The following is a 24,553-nucleotide window of genomic DNA, read 5'->3' as shown; positions in this document are numbered from 1 at the left end:
TTCAGATTTCCCCCGGCACTACCTTCAATCTACCTGTAGTGAAACATCAAATAATTGCTGTACTGTACTTATTTTATCCACCTGCTCATTTCCTCCTTTATTCTTTCAACATTCTACCCTTTTTTGCTCTCCCTTTTGCTCTCCTTTTGCCACCAGTCGTTGTCCTACCGGGGTTTTCAATCCAGAACATCACCTGCTGCCCTTGGACAGGTAAACTGCTTGGAGAAGAGATGCCCTGACTGGGAAATAAAAGCCCCAAAGCCATCACCTGGCTTTAATTATTTCTGTAGCAGCTGTGAGTTTGTGCAATTCCTATTTTATTTCAGTAGGCTGGAAGGGGAACTATTTCCTTTGGATTGTGCCTACTGTTGGAAAATTTCAGGCATTTCCCTGCAACTCTGACAAAGGTTGCTAAGTAGTTAGTTACCTGCAGAACATGCATGTCCTTGTTAGCCACATTTCCCCCATTCTGGAGCATATGCTCATGCTTACTGAACTTAAGCTTGTAGAAATAAGAAACTGCGAGAAATTGACATTGAGAGATATGCCCATGCCTAGATGCCCCTGTTTCTTTGCAGGAAAGCACCTTGTGTGTGTTTATCCCTCTCTGAAAACAACAGCTTCCACAATAATGCAAGGTTTCAAGGCTGCTTGAAAAGAAGCTGCCACTTGCCCTATTCAGATATTTTTCATCTATGTATACACACAGCTGCTCCTTTATCTTTTGCTTCTGAATTTTTTTGGGGGGTTGAAAACCTGAACCCGGGCTGTTTTGGGAGGAAGGGCAAGATAGATTTTAATCAGCAAAATTAATCAGAAGCCCCTTACCAAGCTGTTTCCCCCAGCAGTTTGCATCTGGCATTACAGGCACCAACAGTCAGCTGGTGGTGGCACATGCAAACCTCCCTTTCGCTGAGCCAGGCGATATGATATCACGTGTAGGACAGTTGGTTGTGCCTTGGCCTACATGGTCTCATGTAGGAGGACTGGTGGGCCTAATTAGACCTACAGGCTGAAGGTTTGCCACCCCTGGGCATAGATGTCCATTCAAATACAGAATGGAAGATCCTTCCTTCCCCCCCCCCCTGCCATCCACATTTGTATTCCTGGTACATACACAATTGTATTCAGATATTTTCAAGCTATATAGCAGGCATAGGCAACCTTGGCTCTCCAGATGTTTTGGAACTTCAACTCCCATGATCCCTGACCACTGGCCCTGTTAGCTAGGGATCATGGGAGTTGTAGTTTCAAAACATCTGGAGAGCCAAGGTAGCCTATGCCTGCTATATAGCTTTCCAGTGCTTAAAAACTGAAGGAAATTACCAGAATAGAGTAAATATGTCCTGAATAATCACAATTCTTTTGCAACAGTTCTTCCAAAATATAAATATATAAATGTATAAACATTAAATATTGAAGTTATAGGAAAAATTTATGTAAACAATAAAAAGTCCACTTGTCTTCCTATTCCTAACTTTTTAATGTATCTTGTATTAACATTATGTATTAACCATTATTGACATTATTTTGTAACATTGCTACTAGTTTGTAATATTGCTACCTGTTCCCACAACTTCTTAATTATGTCAAGTTCATTGGGGTTTTTGAATGTTCATCCATGCCTTAGCATGCATAATTCTTGCTATGGTTAAAATATGTAATATGTGTTTATTCATAGTAATTTTGTTTCATTCTACCTCCTTTATTCTCTTGGTTGGCATGTCTTTTCTTCTTTAGACTTTTGTTCTGACCACAGTTATTGTTTCCCCCCCCTCAAAGCAGACAAGAGCTACCCCTATGTTATTTATTACTCTGTTGAATTAGCACATCTGAGTTGCCACTCCACCATTTTGTGGCATTAACACTATTACAGCGTTGAGATAATTAAATGTTCGTTTGTAACCTAGTTCATAGAGGGTGATTTCTAACTACGGTAATTGGTCTATTCTGAATATGAGTAATGCTGGATATTACCCATAGTTCTTCTTTAAACTGTTATTTTCTTTGTTTAAATAAGTCACAATATCCAACAGTAAGTATCAGGTCAGCTCCAGTAGAGACATATAATACCACCCTCTCTTTTACATTTGTCATTTTCCATTTAAACATCTATGCCTGTTGAAGAATTCTGAGCAGGTTGACTGTTGGTATTATAAACGGATGATTTCCTTTGGTTTGTGATTTTGGCCATTGGAGGGCAGTAGTACTTCATATATAAAACCAATAGGTCCCACAAACCATGTTGAAAAGGGAACCTCAAGTCTACAAACATAACAGGAGAGGCAATGGGTATATATGGTATGATCCACAGCTGCAGACACACATTACAAATGTCCACTGGGGGGACACAGTCGACAAAGAGAGAACTTGTCAGTCATAAAAAGTATGGCTTTTTATTAAGGGCATATTCACCAGCAATATTAAGAACACATTTTCTCTGAAATTGCATTGCTTGGATTGTTTTTAATGTGAATGCAAAGCAGTAAGAAAGGGCTTTTCCCTGTATGGTTGTATTAGCATTTTCATTATTGGTTTGTCTACACCACAGCACCAAGCAAAATGTGCCACATCAGCATTTTATTATTTCAGAGTAAACGTGTAGGATTGCACTGTGAATGGGTGCTCAGTCACCAAGGCAGTAGAGAGAGAGAGAGAGAGAGAGAGAGAGAGAGAGAGAGAGAGAGAGAGTGAGTGAGTCATTCCATGCATGTGGGTGTTGAATTGATATTCAAGGCATGTGGTTTTTTCTCCCAGGGATCAGATACCACCAAGCGTCTCTCTACATTAGGGGGGCAGTTCAAACAGTCCCTGGAACAGCTGATGAAAATCCTGAGTAACTGCCAGCCGTATTTTATCCGCTGTATCAAACCCAATGACTACAAGAGGCCAATGGTAATATTTCATTGAAATATCTTGATCAAGCTTTTTTCAGTAGCATCCGTTGGTTTGAAGAGAAAGGACATTTGTTTGGTAGGAATTATACAGTTAGAGGCAGGGGATGGGGGCCAGTCCCTAAAAAAAACATTCCAATGAAAGGGCCAGCCCCCCCCCCCCAGTTTTGCAGCAGCCGTGCATGTTGCAGGGCACACTTGTGTCACACGCACAAGCTGTGGGGTGCCTGTAGAACATGTCAGCACACCCCATAGCATGTGTGAGTGATGTCAGCATGCCACGGGGGGGGCATGACGGAAGCATGCCACAGGGCATGCTTTCACCATGCGCTCTCACAGCAGGGCATGCACAAACGGTGTGCTGACATCGCATGGCCCTGCCCCCCTCCCAGTCACAGGGGCAAGGTGGTGCATGTGACAGGGTGCTTCCAAATGAGCGCAGTTTCCTGCAGATGGCACATTCAGATCTAATTTTTTTTATGTGATTGGCATTCCAGGGTTCAATAGGCTGGCCCATTCATTTTGGTGAAAATTTGTATTAATAGGCAGGTACAAATGAGATGCAAGCAAGTGGGTGACTAGCAAATGTACGGCAAAATTGACATCCTTTGTTCCCTGCTGTGCTTGTTCTGGTATCCCAACTTGACTGAAAATGTGAAAGAGATAAATATATTTTTCACTAGTCCCAAGACGAGGTGTGAAAAGAATAAACAGGAACACTTTAATGTATATGATACAGAACCAAGGTTGTTTATGTGTTAAATTTTGCTGCGTGTTTTCTCTTATTTTCAGCTGTTCGACCGAGAACTTTGTATCCGACAGCTGCGCTACTCTGGAATGATGGAAACCATCCGGATTAGGAAATCTGGCTACCCAATTCGCTATGGCTTTGCAGAATTCTTTGAGAGATACCGAGTTCTGCAGCCAATGTCTTCTCGTGAGCAGGCAAGTTAGCAGGACTGATCAACCTTATTACTGCAGTAAGAGGCATATTGATTTGTATCCCTTCTTACTACTATATACATATCCAGTAAGCACATCACCAATAAGGGGGTTGCTTTATTTAAGCCTTTCTTAAGTCATCCTTTAGCAGTTGCCAGAATTTATATGGCAATATTACCAGTGATATAAATCTCACCAATTCTAGTGCAAAAAGCACTTCCAGGGTATGACCAGAACCTGAAGTGTCCATTTCTTAGTTATTTATCATGAGGCCTCTTAGCTTTCCAACCAAACATAAATGTGACAGTTGATTTACATTTCAGCTGAAGAATGATGCTCGCCAGTGCTGCATTTACATCTGTGAGAAGGTGATAGGAAAAGACGATGAGTGGAAAATTGGAAGAACCAAAGTATTCCTGAAAGTAAGTTACTGGTTTTATCTAACAGTTTTGTCCACTTTGAACAGCCATGGCTTTCCTCAAAGAATCCTGGGAAGTTTAGATCATGAAAGGCTCTGGGAGTTGTTAAAGGTAAAGGGACCCCTGACCATTAGGTCCAGTCGTGACCGACTCTGGGGTTGCGCGCTCATCTCGCATTATTGGCCGAAGGAGCCGGCGTATAGCTTCCAGGTCATGTGGCCAGCATGACAAAGCCGCTTCTGGCAAACCCGAGCAGCACATGGAAACACCGTTTACCTTCCCGCTGTAGCGGTTCCTATTTATCTACTTGCATTTTGACGTGCTTTCGAACTGCTAGGTTGGCAGGAGCTGGGACCAAGCAATGGGAGCTCACCCCGTCACAGGGATTCGAACTGCCGACCTTCTGATCAGCAAGCCCTAGGCTCAGTGGTTTAACCACAGCGCCACCTGGGTCCCTCTGGGAGTTGTTAGGAGACGTCTATTTCCCTCACAGAGTGACCCTCCCCAAAGGGATTGTTTGCTAAACCACTCAGAATTGGAGCTCTGTGAAGAGAATAGGGATCTCCGAACAACTCTCAGCACCCTTAACAAACTACACTTCCCAGGATTCCTTGGGGGAAGCCATGACAGATGATAGTGATATGACACAGCTTTAAATGTGTAGTGCAGATAGGGCCTATGTGAGAGCACTGTCCCCTCAGGTCTGTTTGCCTGATCTTGTATGAATTGTTTCTCATCGCCTCTCTTCAGCAGTATGTAGCGGTGCACAGGGTTCAGTCATAATCAGTAACACATTTTCTTCTCCTGCCCAAATTATTTCTGTGGACACCCATGCATGAGAAGAACTTACTCTCCATCCTGAAGCCAAGTCTACACAAGCTGACCTCACGGCTGTTGTAACATCCAGCCTAATTTTTGTACTCCACACACCCCTTGTTCCCCTCACCTGGATCTAGAATAGCTTGTATATTGTCCTATATACAAACTGGTTCTGTTTTGTTACAACCCTTTTATATGTGGTGATTTTTAGATTAGATTAGTTGGTGATAAACATGTGAATTATTATTTTTTCCATTCTTTAATAGGACTATCATGATACAGTACTGGAGGTGCAGCGAGACAAAGCACTCACAGAGAAAGCTATCCTAATTCAGAAAGTGCTGAGAGGGTTCAAGGAAAGGTAAAAATGCTTTTAAAGGTAGTAAACGAAATCGGATTGTTAATTTCCTTTGGGTATTTTACCCATGGGGAGAAAATTGCATTTTACTTGGGCTAAGTGCAAGTGGCTCTTTTGTGTGAGGTGGGTAGGAGGGGGCGCAGTTCTGGGTTTGTTCCACTAGACCCACTATTTTGGGATTAATATTAGCATATTGAGATTTGTTTTGTTTTTGTTTTAATTCCTTCTGCCTGCAGGAAACAGTTTTTGAGGCAGAGGCGCTGTGCTGTGGTTATTCAGACAGCCTGGAGGGGATACTGCTGTCGGAAGAACTTCAAGATGGTAAAAAGCTTGCATGGATCTTTCAGATACAGTTATCAAAATGGGCTCTGCATAGCCAGGCACACTATTCATAGGTTCCTACACTTAAAGACCTAGAACACTCAAACATTACTTTGGCTGGGTTTCAAAGAGTCAGCTGCACAGCTACTTATGGAACTACCGGTATTCCTGGAACTTCACACACCTCAAACTATATGGTGGGCTGCTTTTGAAGTGTTGCAAGTTGTGCTATGACATGACGTTCTGCTGTGCAAAGGGGAAAGTGTCAAAAATCCTCCTGGATGTGCTTTTCACATAGTTCTTTGGATCCCTGCCTTGATTCAATTGTTGTTCTTGTTTTTAACGTAACAACTGTCTAGGGTCTAACAGATGGCTGATTTATCTGGGGGGGGGAGCTGTTGCTTACATGTATTCCTGGTGGACTTTTAGTGTATATCAACAGAGGTGGATGAGATAAATTTGGTTTTGTCGCTGTAGCAAGGACCTCCGCGAGATGCTTTCAAAGACAATGGAATATTTATTTATTTGAAGCATTTTTAACCTGCTGTTCATTCATCTTATCCATTTCTTCTCTTGTGTGGTTAGATCATGTTGGGGTTTGAGCGCCTGCAGGCCCTTTTCCGGAGCAGGCAGCTCGTGAAGCAATATGAGGCTGCCCGGGCAAGTGTGATTAAGTTCCAAGCTTTGTGTCGAGGTTACCTGATGCGCCAGAAAACAGCTGAACAGCTGAAAGCTGTCTGTGTGATACAGGCTTATGCCAGAGGGATGTTTGCTCGTAGGAGCTTCCAGAGAATGAAGAGAGAGGTGGGTTTACGGTTGGATCATAATCAGCACTTGATGCATCATAGTAGGAAAGCTTGACAGCAGCCAAATCAATAGAGAATTGACCTAGTGATGACTTTAGTACAGTGGTACCTCGGGTTACAAACGCTTCAGGTTACAAACTCCGCTAACCCAGAAATAGTGCCTCAGGTTAAGAACTTCAGGATGAGAACAGAAATCGTGCTTCAGCAGCACGGCGGCAGCAGCAGGAGGCCCCATTAGCTAAAGGTTAATAACAGTTTCAGGTAAAGAATGGACCTCCAGAACAAATTAAATTCTTAACTAGAGGTACCACAGTATCCTCAAGGTACAAATTAACTGAACACTACATAATGCATTTAATCACAACTGCCTGCTTCCTACAGTTGAGGGTGAGGTCTTGGAACTCTTGACAAGGTGATAAGAACAGGATTATTTAAAATACATATCAATTCAAATTGTTTGTGTTTAGGCTTAGATATATTGGCCTCATTCACATGTCACAAGCCATGGTTAAGAGGCTTGTTTAGCTCTTCTTCACTGGAGCATGGAAGAAAAAAAAACCGCAACCTCTGCCTTTGCTTTATGTCCACTGAAGCATGTTTTACTGCAACAAACTATGATCAGGGAACCTTGGCTGCAGATCATGCATTGTTGGGAGTGAAACAAGCTGTAATCCTTGGTTTGGATGTATTGCAAATCCAGAGTACTTGGTTTGTTTCCTCCCAGTACTAGCAGGGAGAAGTGAAAAAGTCCTCTTAGGCACAGTCACACTAACCATTAACTATGGTTTACCAAAATGTCACTGAATGAGTTTTGCCTTTAGCACTTGCAATAAAATTTTTAAAAACCGTTCACGGCCAAAATGATATGTGATGACTTTAAAACATTAATTTTCCAAAATATGGTTGAGGCCTCTTAATCAAATGCAACTTTTTAAATACAGAATGAAAGCTATTGATTTATAAGGACACCAGTATAGATACTTAGTTTCTAACAGTAGTATTTACTAATTATAAAGGTGAAACTGGTGTTTTATTGCAGGGATAGCTCTGTTGGTAGAGTATGAGACTCTTAAACTCAGGATCATGAGGTTGAGCAAAATATTCCTGCATTGCAGGGGTTGGACTAGATGATCCTCGTGGTCCCGTCCAACTCTACGATTCTTATGTTCTTGATGCAATAATAGTGTATTCGTGGTGCATTAATTCTGCTTTATTAGTTGCTCTGTGCTTCCTCACTGCTACCATATTATTGCTGTCTGGAGAGGATATAGCTCAACAAAAGCAGAACAAAAATAAACGAGAACATTCCTGGTGTAAAAAGTTGCAGGATTTCAGCAGGAAGTTACTAGGTATGCCCTGAATGGAAATGAAGCAGTGTGACCAGCCCAAAACTTTTCCAGGTGCAAAGAGTATTGAAATTGAGATCACATGTCGCTCCCCCACAAGATCATGAGCACAAATCATCATGGATGCACAATAGAAAGGCTGTCTGGAAGGGGGCCCCAGCCACAGTGAGACTTTTGCCCTTACTACCGTGTTTCCCCTTTTTTAAGACGTAGTCATTATATAAGCCATAGCAGGATTTCTAAGCAATTGCGCGATACAAGCCATACCCCGAAAATAAGTCATACTGATAGACCCTTCACCCACTAGCAATAACCCCCCTCCTGCCAGCCAACTCCCCCCTTAAAAATCTCTCCCCATTTTGCTGTCGCTCCACAGACACATATTTCCTTTAAAAGCTTGTAAAAATGCACCGAACAGCCGTAGCTGCTGGCTGCCGAAGCCTTGTGATTTCTCTTCCCCGTTTCTGAGAGCATTTTTTTAAATAAAAAGATCCAAAAATAATTTTTTTAGCCAAGCTGTGTAAGCTCTACTTGGTGAAGGGGAGAAAAGTGGGGTGGGGAGGAGATGAAGGCACGAGGAAGAAAAGAGGGGCGATTGAAGAATGCAAAGGCTGTTTTCCCTTTTAGGGAGAGACCTCCGTGCGCGCGTCTGTCTCTCTCCCCCCCCCTGCGTCTCTCTCTCTCTCTCTCTCTCTCTCTCTCTCTCTCTCTCTCTCTCTCTCTCTCTCACACACACACACACACACACACACACACACACACACACAGCCCACCTCTCGCTTCCCCCCACCTTTCCCTAAATTCCCTTCCATTCAATGCACGTTGATTTCCTCTTAACGGGAATCTCCCGTGTCTGATTGTTGTCTCATTGCTTTTACCGGGCATAAAGCAGCCTTTTAAAAATCCTGCTGCAGTTTTCTTTCTACCTTATGCTGCTTGGTTGTCTGTGGAGCTGCCCCTTTAAGGATTTGTAAGTAGTCTGGATCGCAGTCCTTGCCTTGGGGACTTTTATTTATTTATTAAGGACTTTTTCCTTCGCTGTTTGCGAGCTGCTAAAAGGAGCTGCTAAACGCTGCTTTACACAAAAGTTAAACTGCCGGTCCTAACAACACGTGCTTCCTCACCTCGCTGGCTCAATTGCTTCTCAATTGCTACCATTTACCAAGTCAGCAATCTTAATTGCTGCTTAGCTGGCTTCTTTGTTCTCAGCAGGTAGCTTCTTTGCTATCAGTGATAGCACTGCAAAGTGCTATGTTGTTGGAACTTCAGACAGTCTTGCAGTCTTGGGCAGCTGGCTGGTAGAGATCCTTACTTGCTTTAGGTATAGGCTACTGCTAGGACTGTATCACACAGATAGATTCCATTATACTGGTTTAGATTTAAGAAGCTCCAGTGTAGCAGATTGCTATTAAGTGAGTCCCCACCTTGGAGGAGAGAGAGAGCAGCCCTTCGCGAACATCCCAGGGCCGGGGAGAGAGGGCTGCACCAGGGACGCACACACCTCCCTTCCCTCAGACTCGTAATAAAAATACCGGTACCAGTAAGACATCCCACCAAAAATAAGCCACCCTGTGGTTTTTTGAGAAAAAAAAGTAATAAGACGGTGTCTTAAAAAGGGGGAAACACGGTATATGCAGATGTTAGGCTGGGAATCATTTGGAAACGAGGGAGTGCAAAGTGATAAATCTGGCTAAAGACAACAATAGTAAGTTTCTGTTACCTGCAGCAGCAACTCAAACTGGAAGCCAGACAGCCACGCTTAAGGGAAGATAAGCATCTCCTTCCAATATTTGGAGCAAAGAAAGCAAGGGAAGAAGCGCTTAGAATAGAAAAGGTAGGTTCTCTCGGTTGCCGGGCTCTCATATATGATGGCATTCAGGCAGAAGAAACTCCCACAGAAGATATGCATGCTTCCACAGCAGAGCACATACAGCAAGTGGCTACATTTCCAAAGCAGAAAGACATGCATGTTGACGGAGAGTTCTGTCTATGCAGAAATATTAGGAAAGTTCATCATACACAACAAATGTCCTTCCATCTGTATCTGTTGTCACTACTTTGCCGTTTGTGAAAGTGAAGTTCATTTCACACATGTGTTATGGTTCTATAACAGGTGGTGGGGAATCTTTGGCCCTCCTGGTGTTGCTGGACTACAACTTCCATCATCCCTGACGGCCATGGTTGCTGGAGCTGATAGGAGTCGTAGTTTATCAACATCTAGAGGGTTAAAGGTGCCCCACACCTTTACTTATAAGGTCATCTGATTTTTTAAGTCAGAAGTAGCCAGGCAAATTAGTTTCACTGTGAAATCTTCTTGTTCCCTATATTTGAAAATGAAATAATTTGCTTGGAATCCAAGAGCATATGCTGGGTCTCAGCAAGCCTAGTTCCAGCATGCTACATACTGTATATGGTCAGGTATCTACTACTTGGATCTGCTATACCAAGATACCACTGTGCCTGTCCCTGGAAATCTAAAATTTGGTGACAGAAATTAGGCTTATAAGGAGTAGATTGCTTACAGCATTAGATGAATCTGAAGAAGTATCTGAAGAAGTGTTCATGCACATGAAAGCTCATACCTATGACAAACTTAGTTGGTCTCTAAGGTGCTACTGGAAGGATTTTTTATTTAGCATTAGATGAGATTTAGAAACATTTGATAATATCTGGTTCATTTTTGTATGTTCTGAGTAGCTGGCATACTTTGCTCCTGAGTATTCCAATATGCATTCTAGTAACTTACTTTGTAAACCTGTTTGTCCTCCTGGCCATGGAAATCCAAACTTGCACTTTGTGCCTATGAGGTTTTGGTATGTGTACAGATTTTCATTCCTGCAAGTTCCTACACGAATTCCTATAATTTATCCACAGGAACAGCCGGAAGAGGATGCTGAGAAGCTAAGGAAATATGATGCTGTTGACGACAAACATGAAACAATATATGATGTCATTAGTGACCAGGAAATGGTGGACAGAGTATTTGGTTTCTTACCTTCTTTAATCGGAGGCCAAGAAGGACAGGCTCCTCTGGGCTTTGAGGTAAGCAGCTGTAAAGTCAGCATTGTATAGGCCTGTTCACCCCCAGGGGAAAAAACAGCATATGAATTGGCCACCTGGAGATATTATCTTAATAGAGAAGGTGTCCACTATGCACACCTTACAATGATGCTTATTAATAGCCGACATTGACACAGTTTGGTAGAGGTCTTGGCTAAAGGGCAGGGTAGAAATGCCTCAGACAAGCAAACAGCCTTGCTGGAGCTTCGGTATAAAAAGCAGTTCACAGTCAGGACACAAGTGCAACAATGCTCTCTGACTCATGTTCTCCAAACACTGCCTCTATCCCAGAGGTAATGCAGCCATCAGGACTAGTAAGCACTGATGTGTCTGTGGGAAGGCAGAGAGAGAGAGAGAGAGAGAGAGAGAGAGAGAGAGAGAGAGAGAGAGAGAGAGAGAGAGCTGCTCTCTGCTTCTGTGTCATGGTCTGTGATTCTTTGCCCTACAGGACTTGGAGACAAAGACACAGATGTACAAGCTGACCGAGGTGGACCTGGATATGATCCCAATGGCCATGGAGCTGGAGGAAGAGGAAGAGGAGACGAGTGGTCTTGCAGAATATTCATTCCCAAAATTTGCAGCCACTTACTTCCAAGGTTCCTCTACACATACACACATTCGACGGCCGCTGCGCCACCCATTGCTCTACCATGAGGAGAAGGATGATATTCTGGTAGTGTAACTCTTCTTCGCTGTGCTGCTTAAGTTCTGCTGACAACACTAGCAGCACCCTAGATCTTATTCTTTTTTGCTTTGTTTCCTGCAGGCCACAAAATGTTATTATAGAAATAAAATAGATAGAGCACCGATGCTAGAATGCAAGATTTAGATTGTGTACACATCATACATTTAAAGGATGTTCTCCCCCTCTTAATAACCCTGGGAATTGTAGTTTACCCCTCACAGAGCTATACTTCCCAGCACCCGTAACAAATAATAGGATCATTTGGGAAGGCACATGCTTTAAATGTATGGTGTGTATGCAACCTTAGTCAATACAACTGCTAGATTAATTGATTTACAATATATTTGTTCAGTTAAAAGCAAAACCCTAATTTACTGGGCAGCAATTTTTCCCCAGAACTTCTTTTTAAAACACAGGTACTTTAAAAAATTCCACTGTCTCCCACACATGGGAGGGAATGCCTCATGCAGTCATTATCTAAAAACAAAGGTAGAATATGTATTTAGTCATATGCAGATTTAATACATGAAGTTTATAAGATTTACTGAATTGGTTTACAATCCTCCATAAAAGAAACTATCAGATTGTGTCTCAACACAGGGCAAACTAACAAGCTGGTTTTACAGTATTAGCGAAAACCAGTACAGTACCAGCTACTGACTGAACTGCTGCTGCCATAGCTACTGCTACTATTGTAGATTATATCACAAAGTTGTTATGGTTTCAGTACAGGCACATAAAGGTAAAGGGTAAAGGGACCCCTGACCATTAGGTCCAGTCGTGACCGACTCTGGGGTTGCGCGCTCATCTCGCATTATTGGCCGAGGGAGCCGGCGTATAGCTTCCAGGTCATGTGGCCAGCATGACTAAGCCGCTTCTGGCAAACCAGAGCAACACATGGAAACGCCGTTTACCTTCCCGCTGTAGCGGTTCCTATTTATCTACTTGCATTTTGAGGTGCTTTCGAACTGCTAGGTTGGCAGGAGCTGGGACCAAGCAACGGGAGCTCACCCCGTCACAGGGATTCGAACCGCCGACCTTCTGATCAGCAAGCCCTAGGCTCAATAAGTGCATACAAATACCCATGGGTAAAATATGTGACACGTTAGTTTTACCATTACTGTGCAAAACTATCTCATTGTGTGTCCTATCCGTATTAGGCATCTTTAGCCGTTTGGACCACCATCTTGCAGTTCATGGGTGACTTACCAGAGCTAGTGAGAAACACCAACAGCAAAAGCAGCTCTGAAGTGACTCAGGTCTATGAAAGCTTTGGCAAGAAAAACCAGCTGCAGCCCACAGGCAACTACAGTCCTGATGTGGTAAGAGGAAGGCATTGCTTTTCACAGATATAGTCTTATGAAAATTAGACCACTCCCCTTGAAGTATTTGCATCTGAACCTTTTCACCTGTGCTGTTCTCCCCCAGAAAGTTACCCATAAAATTGTTATTTGCCCCCAAAGGTACTACTGTATTTGCAGTGGCATCTTGGGGAAGGAGAAAGATCTCAGAGGGGAAAGTCAGTGTGTAGGAATGATGACCTTTCACTCCACCCCCAAGTGTTGCAATCCTGAGCTGGACTGAGGGACTCTCACAACTCTTTTATAAAACAAAAAAAGGACGCTAAGTTACAAACACATGTTGAGCTTGGCCTTGATAACTGGAGGCTAGAAGTCTGCATTTTAATTTGCTACATTCAAGAACTGAAGCAGACCTACCAAAACTCCCAAGCTATATGTGGGGCTGTCAAGGCTGGGCTATGGGGAACAGCCTGGGGTGAGCTGGGAGAGCAGGGGTAGAGAGTAAATCCAGACCAAAGGAGAAACCGAGGCAGGACTGAAAAGCAGCCACAGGATACAGGCACACACCATTGCTTAGGAAGACCATGTTGCTCATGCAAGACCTAATAAGAAAGAGGAAATCTCTTAAAGTTCTTCCTTTCCTAGAGGATCCAATGACCCACCTAGATGATTGGGATGTCTACCTGAACTTGGAGATGCTAAATGGCCTTCATGTAGGTGCAACATACCAGGCAGCTGTAGACTAGAGCCAAATCTCCTAATTCAAACCCATGCAACTCCTGCCAGTAACACACACACCAAGAATTGCCATCTATGAGATGCTTGATAATTATCCTGATTTTGCAGCCATCATAGAGATGCAAAGCCAAGAGGGTCATTAAGTGCTATATTATATAACTGGTACAGTGTGTATGGACCAGGGGGTCTGTGTTTGATTGGTCAAGATGAAAGGAATTTTGCAGATGGCTGTTCCATGTTGTAGCTGGATTCTGGGGCTTAATTGTTAATTTCCTGCAATTAGTCCTTGCAGACTTGAATTGGTATAATTAATGAGGACAGGCTAGTTGCCTATGATTGCACCATTGTTAATTGTAACCCATTTTGGTTTGGAAGAAAACTGGGTCATAGTTCATTAGGACTCTGTTGTGTGAAAAGAAAGTCCTACATTCCATTTACATTACTCAGTACATGATTTATAGTCCTGGGAGGGGGAGATAGTCTAGTGTGTGATTCTTTTTTAAAAATAAAAATAAAAATCTGCAAAGTACTTAGCAAGCCCCTTGTCTCGCTTCTGACTACATTGAAAGCAGAGTTAGGGTTTCAGAGAAAGTGGTTTCAGAAAAGCCTTGGCTAAGCTAGAAAACAACCTAGCTCTGCTCCTCAAAGTGTTTTCTTCAACCAAATGTTTAATATGAAAGTCTACCAACATTCTAGAAAGTGTTTTTGATTCCAGGTGATCTGCTGGTGAATTTATTGAAGCCTGCCTAAAAGCCCCACATGCTCCCATGGCATCTTTTCCTCTCCCCTTCTCTGTGTGATTACCTGTGCCTTATGAAGAACTTGTTAAATCCGAAAGTTTGCAGTAGTCTGATATGTCATCCACGTGTGTCTTTCATACTGTGGGATCCAGAATCACCAGTATAACATATACTGTGGAAAACGAATCATTCTTATTTTGCATCAGAATTCTTGCATGTACTGCTTGAACAGAAAGTTCTCAGGAAACAGGGCTTGAGACTGTAGAGAATATTTTCCCTTAATTTAGCAGTTGCCACTGACTTTTGAGGATCGAAGTTCATAATGAACATTTCTGTCTTAGAGGGACAACAGGAAGGACAAGTTCTCCAATGTCATTTCGTCTGTGAAACTAAAACGCAGCTCCAAGCTGACTGGAAAGGTAGGCTATGTTTTGACATTGGATTTGAACAGTGTTATTTTTACAGAAAAAGAGGTGCCAGAAGAACTCACCACGAACGCCTCCCTTGTTCTCTTATAAGAGCAATGGTGTCCACCTGAGAGGTGCTGGAACTGAGTTCTGATGAGTTCCAGCTGGGGGAAAAAGCCCTTGTTTAATAATAAGTACTCTGGGCAACAGTATTTAATAGAAAAATTGCACATGAAAATATGTCCATTCTGAAAGCAAGGGGAGCCAGTGCTTTGAGTCAAGTGACCAGACTTGATGTTAAACGAAAAAAGAAATGTTTGTAAGAGCAGGACAGTTTGGTCGCTTGCACAGAACTCAAAAGACATAAAGAACCACAACCCCCCTTGCTGAACATTATAAAGAAGGCACAAAGACAATAGGTCATGGGTAGGCAAACTAAGGCCCAGGGGCCAAATCCAGCCCAATCGCCTTCTAAATCCGGCCTGCGGACGGTCCGGGAATCAGTGTGTTTTTACATGAGTAGAATGTGTGCTTTTATTTAAAATGCATATCTGGGTTATTTTTGGGGGGGCATACGAATTCGTTCATCCCCCCCAAAAAATATAGTCCAGCCCCCCACAAGGTCTGAGGGACAGTTCTGAAAAAGTTTGCTGACCTCTGCAATAGGGTGTGGGACGATTATGTCTCAAGAATTAAAAGGAAATGAAGGCTGCAATCCTATTCAGGACCAAGTCCCACCGAACACATTTTGTTGGCGCTGATCCTCTGATCAACAATAAATATGGTTTTACTTCCAAATAAGCATTCATAGTGCATCAGTTTGAATGAAGAAGTAAGAACGTAAGACAAGCCCTGTGAGAGCAAACAAGGGCCCATCTAGTCTAGCATCTTGTTCTCACAGTGACCAGCCAGATGCCTATGAGAAGCTCACAAGCAGAACCTGAGCACAATAGCACTTCTTGTCTTGCTGTTTCCAGGCACTGGTATTCAGAAGCATACTGAATGCAGCTAGTAGCCACTGATAGCTATATCCATGAATTTGTCTAATCCTCTTAAAGCCATCCAAGTTGGTGGTCGTCACTGCCTCTAGTTTAACAATGCACTGTGTAAAGAAGCACTTTTTGTCTGTCCTGAATCTTCAGTCATTCACCGAACATTGAATTGAATCTTTAAATCCCTAAATGGCTTGGAGGCAGGATCACTTCCTTCCATATGATCTTCATCAGAGGCCCTCAACCAGGTTCCCCTGTCTAGTGAAGTGAGTCAGATTCATAGCTGCCAAGGCTCCCATTTTTCGCAGGAAACCCCCGTATTTTGTTACCGTTTCCCGCTGTTATCCCGAATGGATTTATATCCTGTAAATCCCCCAGATTTGGATTTGGAATGCAGCTCTTGCCGGCGGCCATGTCCCGGCTCCCGGCTGTCTGTGTATGTCTGGACAGAAGCGATTTCTGGTGCCCAGACATGCAGACACGGGCAGCCCAGTAGCGGAAGTCACTTCTGTGCATGTCTGGACATGCATAGAAGCGACTTCTGGTGCCACTCTGCCCATGTCTGGGCACCGGAAATCGGGCAGCACCAGCACCGGAAGTCGCTTCTACGCATGTCTGGACATGCGTAGAAGCGACTTCCGGTGCCACGCCACTGCTGATCCTGGATTTTTCAATCCGGGAGTTGGCAGCTATGGTCAGATTATGTCAGCTGGGATAGCTCAGTCGGTAAAGCACAGGACTCTTAATCTCAGGGCCTGTAGGTTCAAAAGATTCCTGCATTGCATGGGGTTGGGCTACATGACCCTGGTGATCCTTTCCAACTCTACAATTCTATTAAAGAGATGACTTTTTAAGTGGTGGAACCCTGGTTATGGAATGCTCTCCCCAGAAAGACTCATCAGTTGCTTGCATTATGATCTCTCCAGTCGTTGGTTAAACCCTCTTCTTTCCCTTCCAGGTCAATTAATAATTAAGATTGAATGTATTTAAGTTTTTAGAACTCCTGTGTGTGTCCCCCCCCCCTTGCTATGCTTTAGTGAAGTTCTATTGATTTTATATGTTTTTGTGCTACTTTTGGTTTTGGTGATACTTCTGTTTTAGTTGATGACAACTTCCTATGCTCCTATATGTGAATAAAATTTAAATTAAGTATATATAGGAGATTCATGTGTGTGTGAGTGTAGAGGCAAGGGGATGGTTCCATAGAAGAGAATGTTATCAGTTATATGTAACAATTTCCTATCGCAGAATTAAGTATATTTATTGAAAATAACCTTTCATGAAAGAGGAGGAAAATGGTTTCCTGCTTCATTTTAGGTGGCCAGCCAGCTGAGCAATGGGGAAGATATGTTTCGGGAGGAAAGCACTGTGTCTGAGGGACCTATGTCTAACCTTGAGAAAGTGCACTTCATTATTGGCAATGCTATCCAGCGTCCTGCCATCAGGTATTATATATTAAGGGGCAGCTTACATTTTTAGATTACAGAGTACATCCAAATGACCTGCCAGAAGAGTCTGGGTTAATCTTAATTTCATCCATTTTTTTAACATTCTTTATATCTGGTATATTAACTAGGCCAACATTTGTCTGTGGCCATTTGCAAACTGAGATGGGCGCCACATGCAGAACACCACTCTTTTTAAATTGGTGGCAATAGGATGCTTCTTTCTAGCCTAATTTCAGCAAGGAGAGGGGTGGGAACAAGGACCCCGTGGGTCCCAGGAATGCCCTCTGGCAACCCCTGAATTAGGCATTCTTGAAAGAACAAGAATGGGGCAGAAATGTAGCATAGGGAGGGATATGTGGGATATGAGGGCCTTTGCCTCAGGCAGCAAAATGTGTTGAGCCAATCCTGCATATAGCCCTTAGGAAAATGTATTAAAAATTGTGTAGATCTCTACCAGATTGATCATTAGGTATCTAGGTGCAGCACTTCTTACAAAACAAAAAGCACAATGTAATCAAACAGGCTTCAAGTCCACCCACTTGTAGCAGGGAAATTGTACATGGATCTGTTTAGCAAAAAGTCTTGCATTGGGGATGAGGATTATTTTGCTAATTACAGTAGTTTTCTTTCACAGGGATGAAATTTACTGTCAGATCTGCAAGCAACTCACTGAGAATAAAAACCAAACCAGTTATCTGAGAGGCTGGATTCTGCTGTCTCTCTGTCTTAGTTCCTTCTGTCCTTCAGACAAGTTTGTGAAGGTAGTTATTCTGCAGTTTGTTTGTTTTTTACAGTATGTTGGAATCTAGAATATCAAGAATGTACAGGATTGTGTCTGTGATGGGTGTGCATAGAGAGGGGAAACTGCCTAAAGACAAAAGCCCACAGCTACTGCCCCTCACCACCACCACCTTCTGCTGCCCTCACCCTCATGGTGCCTCCCCACCTTCTTCCCTTCCCTTCTTTCCCCCCCACCCTGTCACATTCCACCACTTCACCATCTTGAGATGATGTTACCCTAAAACAACCTCATTGGCAACTCTAGGATCCTGGCATATTCCCCACGAAGGGACCGGGCACCCACAAATTTCGGTGCCAGGGCCATGCACATTGCATGATACCTATGGCCCCAGGCACCCATGGTCGCAGGGCCAAGCTGGCACTCCTGGATCCTGGTGCCATCTTGGAGCTTTTTTCCTGGCAACCACAGAAGAGAACCACAGAAGAGGGGATGAATGAGGAGAAGGCAGTGGAGATGGTGGTTGTGGCAGTGAAGGTAGCAGTGCATAATTGTAGGGTAGGAAGAAATTCCTCCTTCCACATTTGCAACCATAGGGGAAAAAATGTCACTTTTCTTTGAGGTCAAGGAGTATCAAAGAATATCATGCTGTTTGGGAAATGATATTCAAAATCCAGAAAGAGAAGAGGTGTTTGCTTTCTAATACTGTGGTCTGCTTTATACTTCCAGTACCTACTGAATTTCATCCAGGGTGGACCAACATTATATGTCCCATACTGTGCTGAAAGACTGAAGCGCACATATATGAATGGAACACGATCTGACCCACCTAGTTGGCTGGAGCTGCAGGTAACCATCTTTTTATCCTTATCTCACACTGATGAATCCTGCTGGGTTGTAACAGAAGGCAGTTAACTTCCTTATGAGGTCTGTGCGTTTTACTGCTTTCTGCACTAGTCTGCCTGGAATTGCTTCCTTGTGTTCACTTACTCTTTAGACAAAGGCTAAAGTGTTAGTTTTGATTCATAGTGATGAGGGACAGACAATTCAGAAGGAACGGGACAGAGCACAAGCTAAGAAATGACCAGAGCCGTCTAATCAGCTGGAACAGCAGCACAATAGGCATATGCACTTGGGGAAATAGGGCAACTATTAAATTCAGGGCTTTAAAAAAAGTTTTTCCCCCTGAGCTTTGGGGGAAAATGTGAAAGGCGGAACAAGGAAAATTTGAGAGGGAGACCTGTCTTGTTCATGATGTCATGCAGATGTGCATTAAAAAGTGAGTGAGGAAAGTGTGGCTTTGTCACAGAAAGTGTCCAGTGTGGAAGCAGTGGGTGCCATTGGCAGATTGTTGCAGTAGATGGTTTGTGTCTTGTCCCCCTTGCTTGTTTTTCCAGTTCTGATAGGTGGCAAAAACTGACAATTTTTGCAATAAAACACAATTGCAGCAACAACCTGCCTAGTGTGGATAGGCAAAATACAGCTCCCCAGCCTCTTAGTTATCCCAGTACCAATTTCCATTCCTGTGGCAGGAGTGGTGAGTCTTTAAGTACTCATTTGTTCTCTTTTTGTCCTTGGAGTTTGGCCATGGGGAAGTGCATTTCTGGAGAATATAATGCTGTCTTGCTATGTAGAATCTCAGTTTTTATTGTGAAATTTGGTACTGATATTTTGCTCTTAAAATGAATGCTTTTAATTAAACCCCAACTCCGGCTGCAAGAACAATGAAGGCAATTAACATAAGCTATTCAAGGGACAATTAAGGCAGTATATATTACTAATCCTATATCCAGGATCATGGGGAAGATTTTTTTAAAGTTAATATTGGAAAGGATCTTTGCTGACCAAAGGAAGAGCATTGCTGAATTAAGTGGTGTGCCAAACTTTCATTATTAAACACTACCAGTTAATTGCAGAGAAGCAATGTGTCTGCAGTACTAAAGGGCTTTAGAGTAGAAAAAGCTTGAATGTTACTACATAATTACATTCGTCTAATAGCATCTAGAAGAGTCAGGTTTCTCCTCTTTATTCGAAAGGTGGATATTTGTATAATGATTTGGGATTCTCATTATAGCTGCAATATAGAGCAAGTGTGGAGAAAGTTGCTGTGCGACTCTGCCCCTGTGTTTCTTTGGCTTTCAGGCAACAAAGAATAAGAAGCCTATTACACTTAGCGTGACCCTGATGAATGGCAGCAGCATCACAGTCTCGGCAGATTCAGCCTCCATTGCAAAGGAAATTTGCCAGCGTGTTGCTGAGAAAACTAACCTGAAGGATACATTTGGTTTCTCTCTCTATATTGCTTTGTATGACAAGGTGAAATGAAATAACATTGCATGTGAGGTGAAATCTACCTAAATGCATTCGGGGGCGGGGGGGGGCATCTACACATCTCTTCTAAATTTCAGTTACTTTTGGGGGGGGGCTCTGCCAGCTGTTTGGGGCTCTCCTTTTCCTTTGCCATCAGTGTAGCCCAACTCTTCACATGTGAAAATGCAATTTCCTATATTCTAAGCCTGATTGTTTGCCATCTTCCTGCGTAATTGCAGCAAGGAAGGTGTGCTTTTAGCTCTGAAGACCAGTTTGCATTTTGGGCTTTCTAATGTGGCCAGAGTTTACACAAACACACACATATACCAACGTAGATTGAATGTGCTTGTGGTTATCCTGGTCATGTGAAAGTCATACTATGAGATCAAAATTGCCAACATCCCTATGATAAGTAGCCCATTGCATGCAGCCTGTAGATTTTGTGCTCCTGGTAGCAGATTCGCACAAATTGTCACATGTGCATATTCAGTCTGCATGGGCAAAAAGTCTACATGACATTCTTTTTAAAGAACGAGGTCATTTATATCAACCTACCTTGGATACTCAAGTAAGGAATGGCCTGTTACCGTGTTTCTCCGAAAATATTTATTTTTCCTCAAAACACACACACTATGGCTCATTTTCATGGGATGTTTTATTTTTATTAAGTATGGTACAGTTTAACCTACAAGCTTTAACTGCCTATCACTATGGCTTATTTTATGGCTACGTCTTATTTTCGGAGAAACAGGGTATCTTCTAGCAATCATCTGGGTCTCAAAATACAATGGAATAAATGTGGTGGTTTTGATATGCATTTATATCTCATGTTTGAATATCTACAAATGTGTCTGTCTACAAAGTTCCACACATGGCATTTTTTAAGGAATAGTGTTTGTATCAAGCCCCTGCCCTGACTTCAACAAATACCCTAGAGAAGGGCATAAAATGAAACCACCTTCCCATCCATGCATTACCATACACTGGCCTGGGGCTGATAGGAATCGTAGGAGGGTACCAGGCTGTTGTTGTTTTAATAGATTTATATACTGCTCTTCATCAAAAAATCTCAGGATAAGAAGACAAGATGGAAACACAAATAGTTAAAACCAGTGCTTTTCTGCTGGTACTGGCGTACTCTTGAGGAAAAAAAGCACTGGTTAAAACAGAAACAACAAAACAATAACAAAACAAACACATTTAAAAGTCTGTAGAATGTTATTCACCCAAAGGCCTGGTTGAAGAGGAACATTTTTGTCTGGCACCTAAAGATATATATATAATGAAGGTGCCAGGCGAGCCTCCCTGGGGACAGCATGCCACAAGCCACCTCAGAAAAGGCCATGTTGCCACCTTCTGAACCTCTTGTGCAGGAGGCGCAGGAGGAAGGGTCTCAGATGGTGATTGTAGGGTCTGGGTATATGGGGAGAAGGCTGCCTTACACCATGCTGCTAATTAATTATCCTGGTGAAATAAAACTTACAGTACTATGTAATTTTCACTCACAATTTATCCCCTTACATGAGGTGCCTTGGGGGCATTTCCCTGAGATTATTAGAATATCCATTAAGGAAAACAACCTCATTTATCTTTGAAATGGGTGGTGTTGATGTTGTTAGGCTTGGTCGCTTGGCGGCGAGCGGGAACACATCATGGATGCCATTTCCCAGTGTGAACAAATGGAAAAGGAGAAGGGTGGCCATGAACGCCACACTCCCTGGCGTCTGTACTTCAGGAAAGAGGTCTTCACTCCCTGGCACAACTCTAAGGAAGATCCTGTCAGCACTGAGCTCATCTATCATCAAATCATCCGTGGCATTCGATATGGAGAATACCGCTGTGAGAAGGTGGGTTTTTAATTCACTAATATGTGGAGTCCAAAGGCACTTTGGGAAATGGATTGATTTGGGTATACATAATTAGTCTTCCCAGGGGCACTTTTTTGACAAATGGATCTTTCCTTACTGTTTCAATATTCTATTCAATGCCATTGGTGCAATTCATTCTTCTGTATATGTGTACGATACAAACCTCTGGATCAAACCTGCTTGGGAGAAGATGAATAATTTGTCTAGTTTGGGCAATGACTGATATTAGGTTAAAGCCTCTTCTAACAAATCACCCAACCTGATTAATTGCCATAGGAGGAGGACTTGGTGGAGATAGGAGCCAAATATTGCTACGTCCAGTTTGGAGAGTCCATCCAAAATGAGTTGGTTCAAAACATGCTCCAGGAGTGTATCCCAGCAAAGCTGCTGAAGTCTAAATCCAAGGAGAAGTGGGTGAGCCTCATCACATATGCTCACGCTAAGGTAAGAACACCCAGGGGTACCTACTGGGACTAACATAACCCATAGCTTCTGTCTTACATAACTTTGTTTCATAATGCATTTGCTGTGCTTGCTTCTGGAACAGAAAATAAGTGTCTTAGAGGAATGTGGCAGAGGAAGAGAGGACCAATATATTTTCCCCCTATGGTTTACTAAGGAGGATTGAGCAGGGTGTCCCACTGAACAAATTTATGACAATTGAGAGGTTTCAACAAGTTGACAAATTGTGTATGGGCCTGGCAGGGGTGATGGATTGCTAATGGTGCACCCTGTTTCTTTCACGTCACCGAGCATTTGCCGCCGCTACTGCTGCTGCTTTCTCACTTACCTCTTTCTGTTCTCCTGCAGCTTTTCTCTTTCCCTATGCCCTTCCCCCTCTACGTTGGTGGCAATAGCAGCTGAAGTGAACAGCCTTTGAAACACTTGGGGAGGACTGACGTCTTATTTCAGTATTTTATCCTCAGTGGATGTGCACCAGGAAATCCTATGTACCGCCTATGTGTTGCAGAGCATTTGGAGGAATTCAGCAAACATGAATTCTAAACTGGACTCACTTGATCCATACTTTGCAGACTGAAAGATGGAGTGGACGTGGGTCCACTTGAGAATCTACACTCGGTCCACATTCCATGATCAGGCGGTCAAGTATCCCAGAGTCTCTAAGAGCAGTGATGACATGCATGCCCATGGAAATATCCACGTTCCCGCACATCTGCAATTCCTCTTGAGAGCAGAAGCGCATCATCAGTACCTGTTTTCCCAGGGGAATTGCAGTCTTATTTGTATATGTGGCTGCAGCTGTTGCTAAGTAAAAAGGAGACTGCTCACATCTGGCCTTTGGCAGTTTGTAGGTACTTAAAGACAGCTCTGCCACTGCAAAGGATTTTAAAGTTTTGAGGGTTTCCCCATAAAAGTCTGCATAGACACAGAAGAGAGATGGTTGTCACTGAAGGGAAATCTGGAAGGGAGCAGACTTAGTCACCTCTCCATCTCTATGTTGCAGGCCCCTTATACCCAGGACCGACTTTCCCCTCAGAACGTGAAGGAGCAGCTGGTGGATTATGCCCGCTTTCAGTGGCCTCTGCTCTTTTCTAGATTCTTTGAGGTCACCAAATTTTCAGGTAATGTCAACCCCTTTTGTGTGGGTGAGGGTACAGAGGGGAGGAGTATCTGAGGTAAGAAAAGGTCGCCACACTACCTTTTTAAAAATTGTGTTTACAGGGCCAAGTCTGCCCAAGAACCATTTCATAGTGGCAATTAATTGGAAAGGGATCTGCTTCCTAGATGAGTCAGAAAAGAGACTTCTAGACCTGTCTTTCCCAGAAATCACTGGCATCCACACGAACAGGTAAGTCTGCTGGGACACCATGGGCCCGAGAGAGTGTAGGTACTGCATTCTCACCGGCATTCTGCACAATATTTGAATTGCATTTCATCGTCGCAGGACCCTCTTGGGAAACTTTGGAATAAGTGCACATTCTGATCGTAGGAAGCTTGAGAAATAATCCCTTATTGGCCATGCAAGGAAAGGTCAAGACCTGAGTGGGAGACAGTGCTGGAAGTCTCCCATTGTCAGTGGGATTGTGAACTTGGGATTCAAAAACACCATGCAGGGGCTGGCACCTGGGACTATTGCAGTGAGTCAGGTGACATGACGGAGTGCTCCCTCGCAGCAGAGCAGCAGAGTCCCCTCTTGGAACTCTCAAAAAACCAAAGGATGCTCAGCTCCTACCTCCTCTTCATTGAATTCTTCTGTCTTCCTTTCTCAGCAATTATGTCAGGGGGAGGAGAAATCAAACACTTAGTTTACACAGGAAGCTGCCTTATACTGAGCCAGATCACTGGTCCACCTAGCTCAGTACAGGGGCTAGCAGGAGCTCTCCCAAGATTTCAGGGAG

At 43.2% G+C, this 24,553-nt stretch overlaps 1 protein-coding gene across 4 annotated transcripts in view; it reads left to right on the top strand.

Moving 5' to 3' along the window:
* The window catches only part of MYO7B (myosin VIIB), a 54,667-nt gene that overhangs the window by 15,484 nt on the left and 14,630 nt on the right, over positions 1-24,553 (top strand). The window contains exons 16-35 of one of the 4 annotated variants that reach the window (XM_035132915.3): positions 157-210; positions 2,758-2,895; positions 3,687-3,839; positions 4,160-4,258; positions 5,341-5,435; positions 5,669-5,753; positions 6,339-6,557; positions 9,635-9,739; positions 10,780-10,947; positions 11,414-11,638; positions 12,811-12,972; positions 14,771-14,848; positions 17,146-17,273; positions 17,911-18,037; positions 18,745-18,864; positions 20,158-20,331; positions 21,945-22,172; positions 22,470-22,637; positions 23,659-23,776; positions 23,877-24,003. In XM_035132915.3, the coding sequence (XP_034988806.3) occupies positions 157-210; positions 2,758-2,895; positions 3,687-3,839; positions 4,160-4,258; positions 5,341-5,435; positions 5,669-5,753; positions 6,339-6,557; positions 9,635-9,739; positions 10,780-10,947; positions 11,414-11,638; positions 12,811-12,972; positions 14,771-14,848; positions 17,146-17,273; positions 17,911-18,037; positions 18,745-18,864; positions 20,158-20,331; positions 21,945-22,172; positions 22,470-22,637; positions 23,659-23,776; positions 23,877-24,003 (2,771 nt within the window). Of the gene's footprint in view, positions 1-156; positions 211-2,757; positions 2,896-3,686; positions 3,840-4,159; positions 4,259-5,340; positions 5,436-5,668; positions 5,754-6,338; positions 6,558-9,631; positions 9,740-10,779; positions 10,948-11,413; positions 11,639-12,810; positions 12,973-14,770; positions 14,849-17,145; positions 17,274-17,910; positions 18,038-18,744; positions 18,865-20,157; positions 20,332-21,944; positions 22,173-22,469; positions 22,638-23,658; positions 23,777-23,876; positions 24,004-24,553 lie in introns of all 4 variants that reach the window. The other 3 variants (XM_035132913.3, XM_035132916.3, XM_035132917.3) reach the window with 3 other exon arrangements.

The sequence above is a fragment of the Zootoca vivipara genome, chromosome 5, assembly GCF_965207765.1.
Source record: "Zootoca vivipara chromosome 5, rZooViv2.hap1.1, whole genome shotgun sequence".
In the NCBI taxonomy this organism is placed as follows: domain Eukaryota; kingdom Metazoa; phylum Chordata; class Lepidosauria; order Squamata; family Lacertidae; genus Zootoca; species Zootoca vivipara.
Note: the sequence above shows the minus strand (reverse complement) of the source record. Positions and strands in the feature narration are given on the sequence as shown.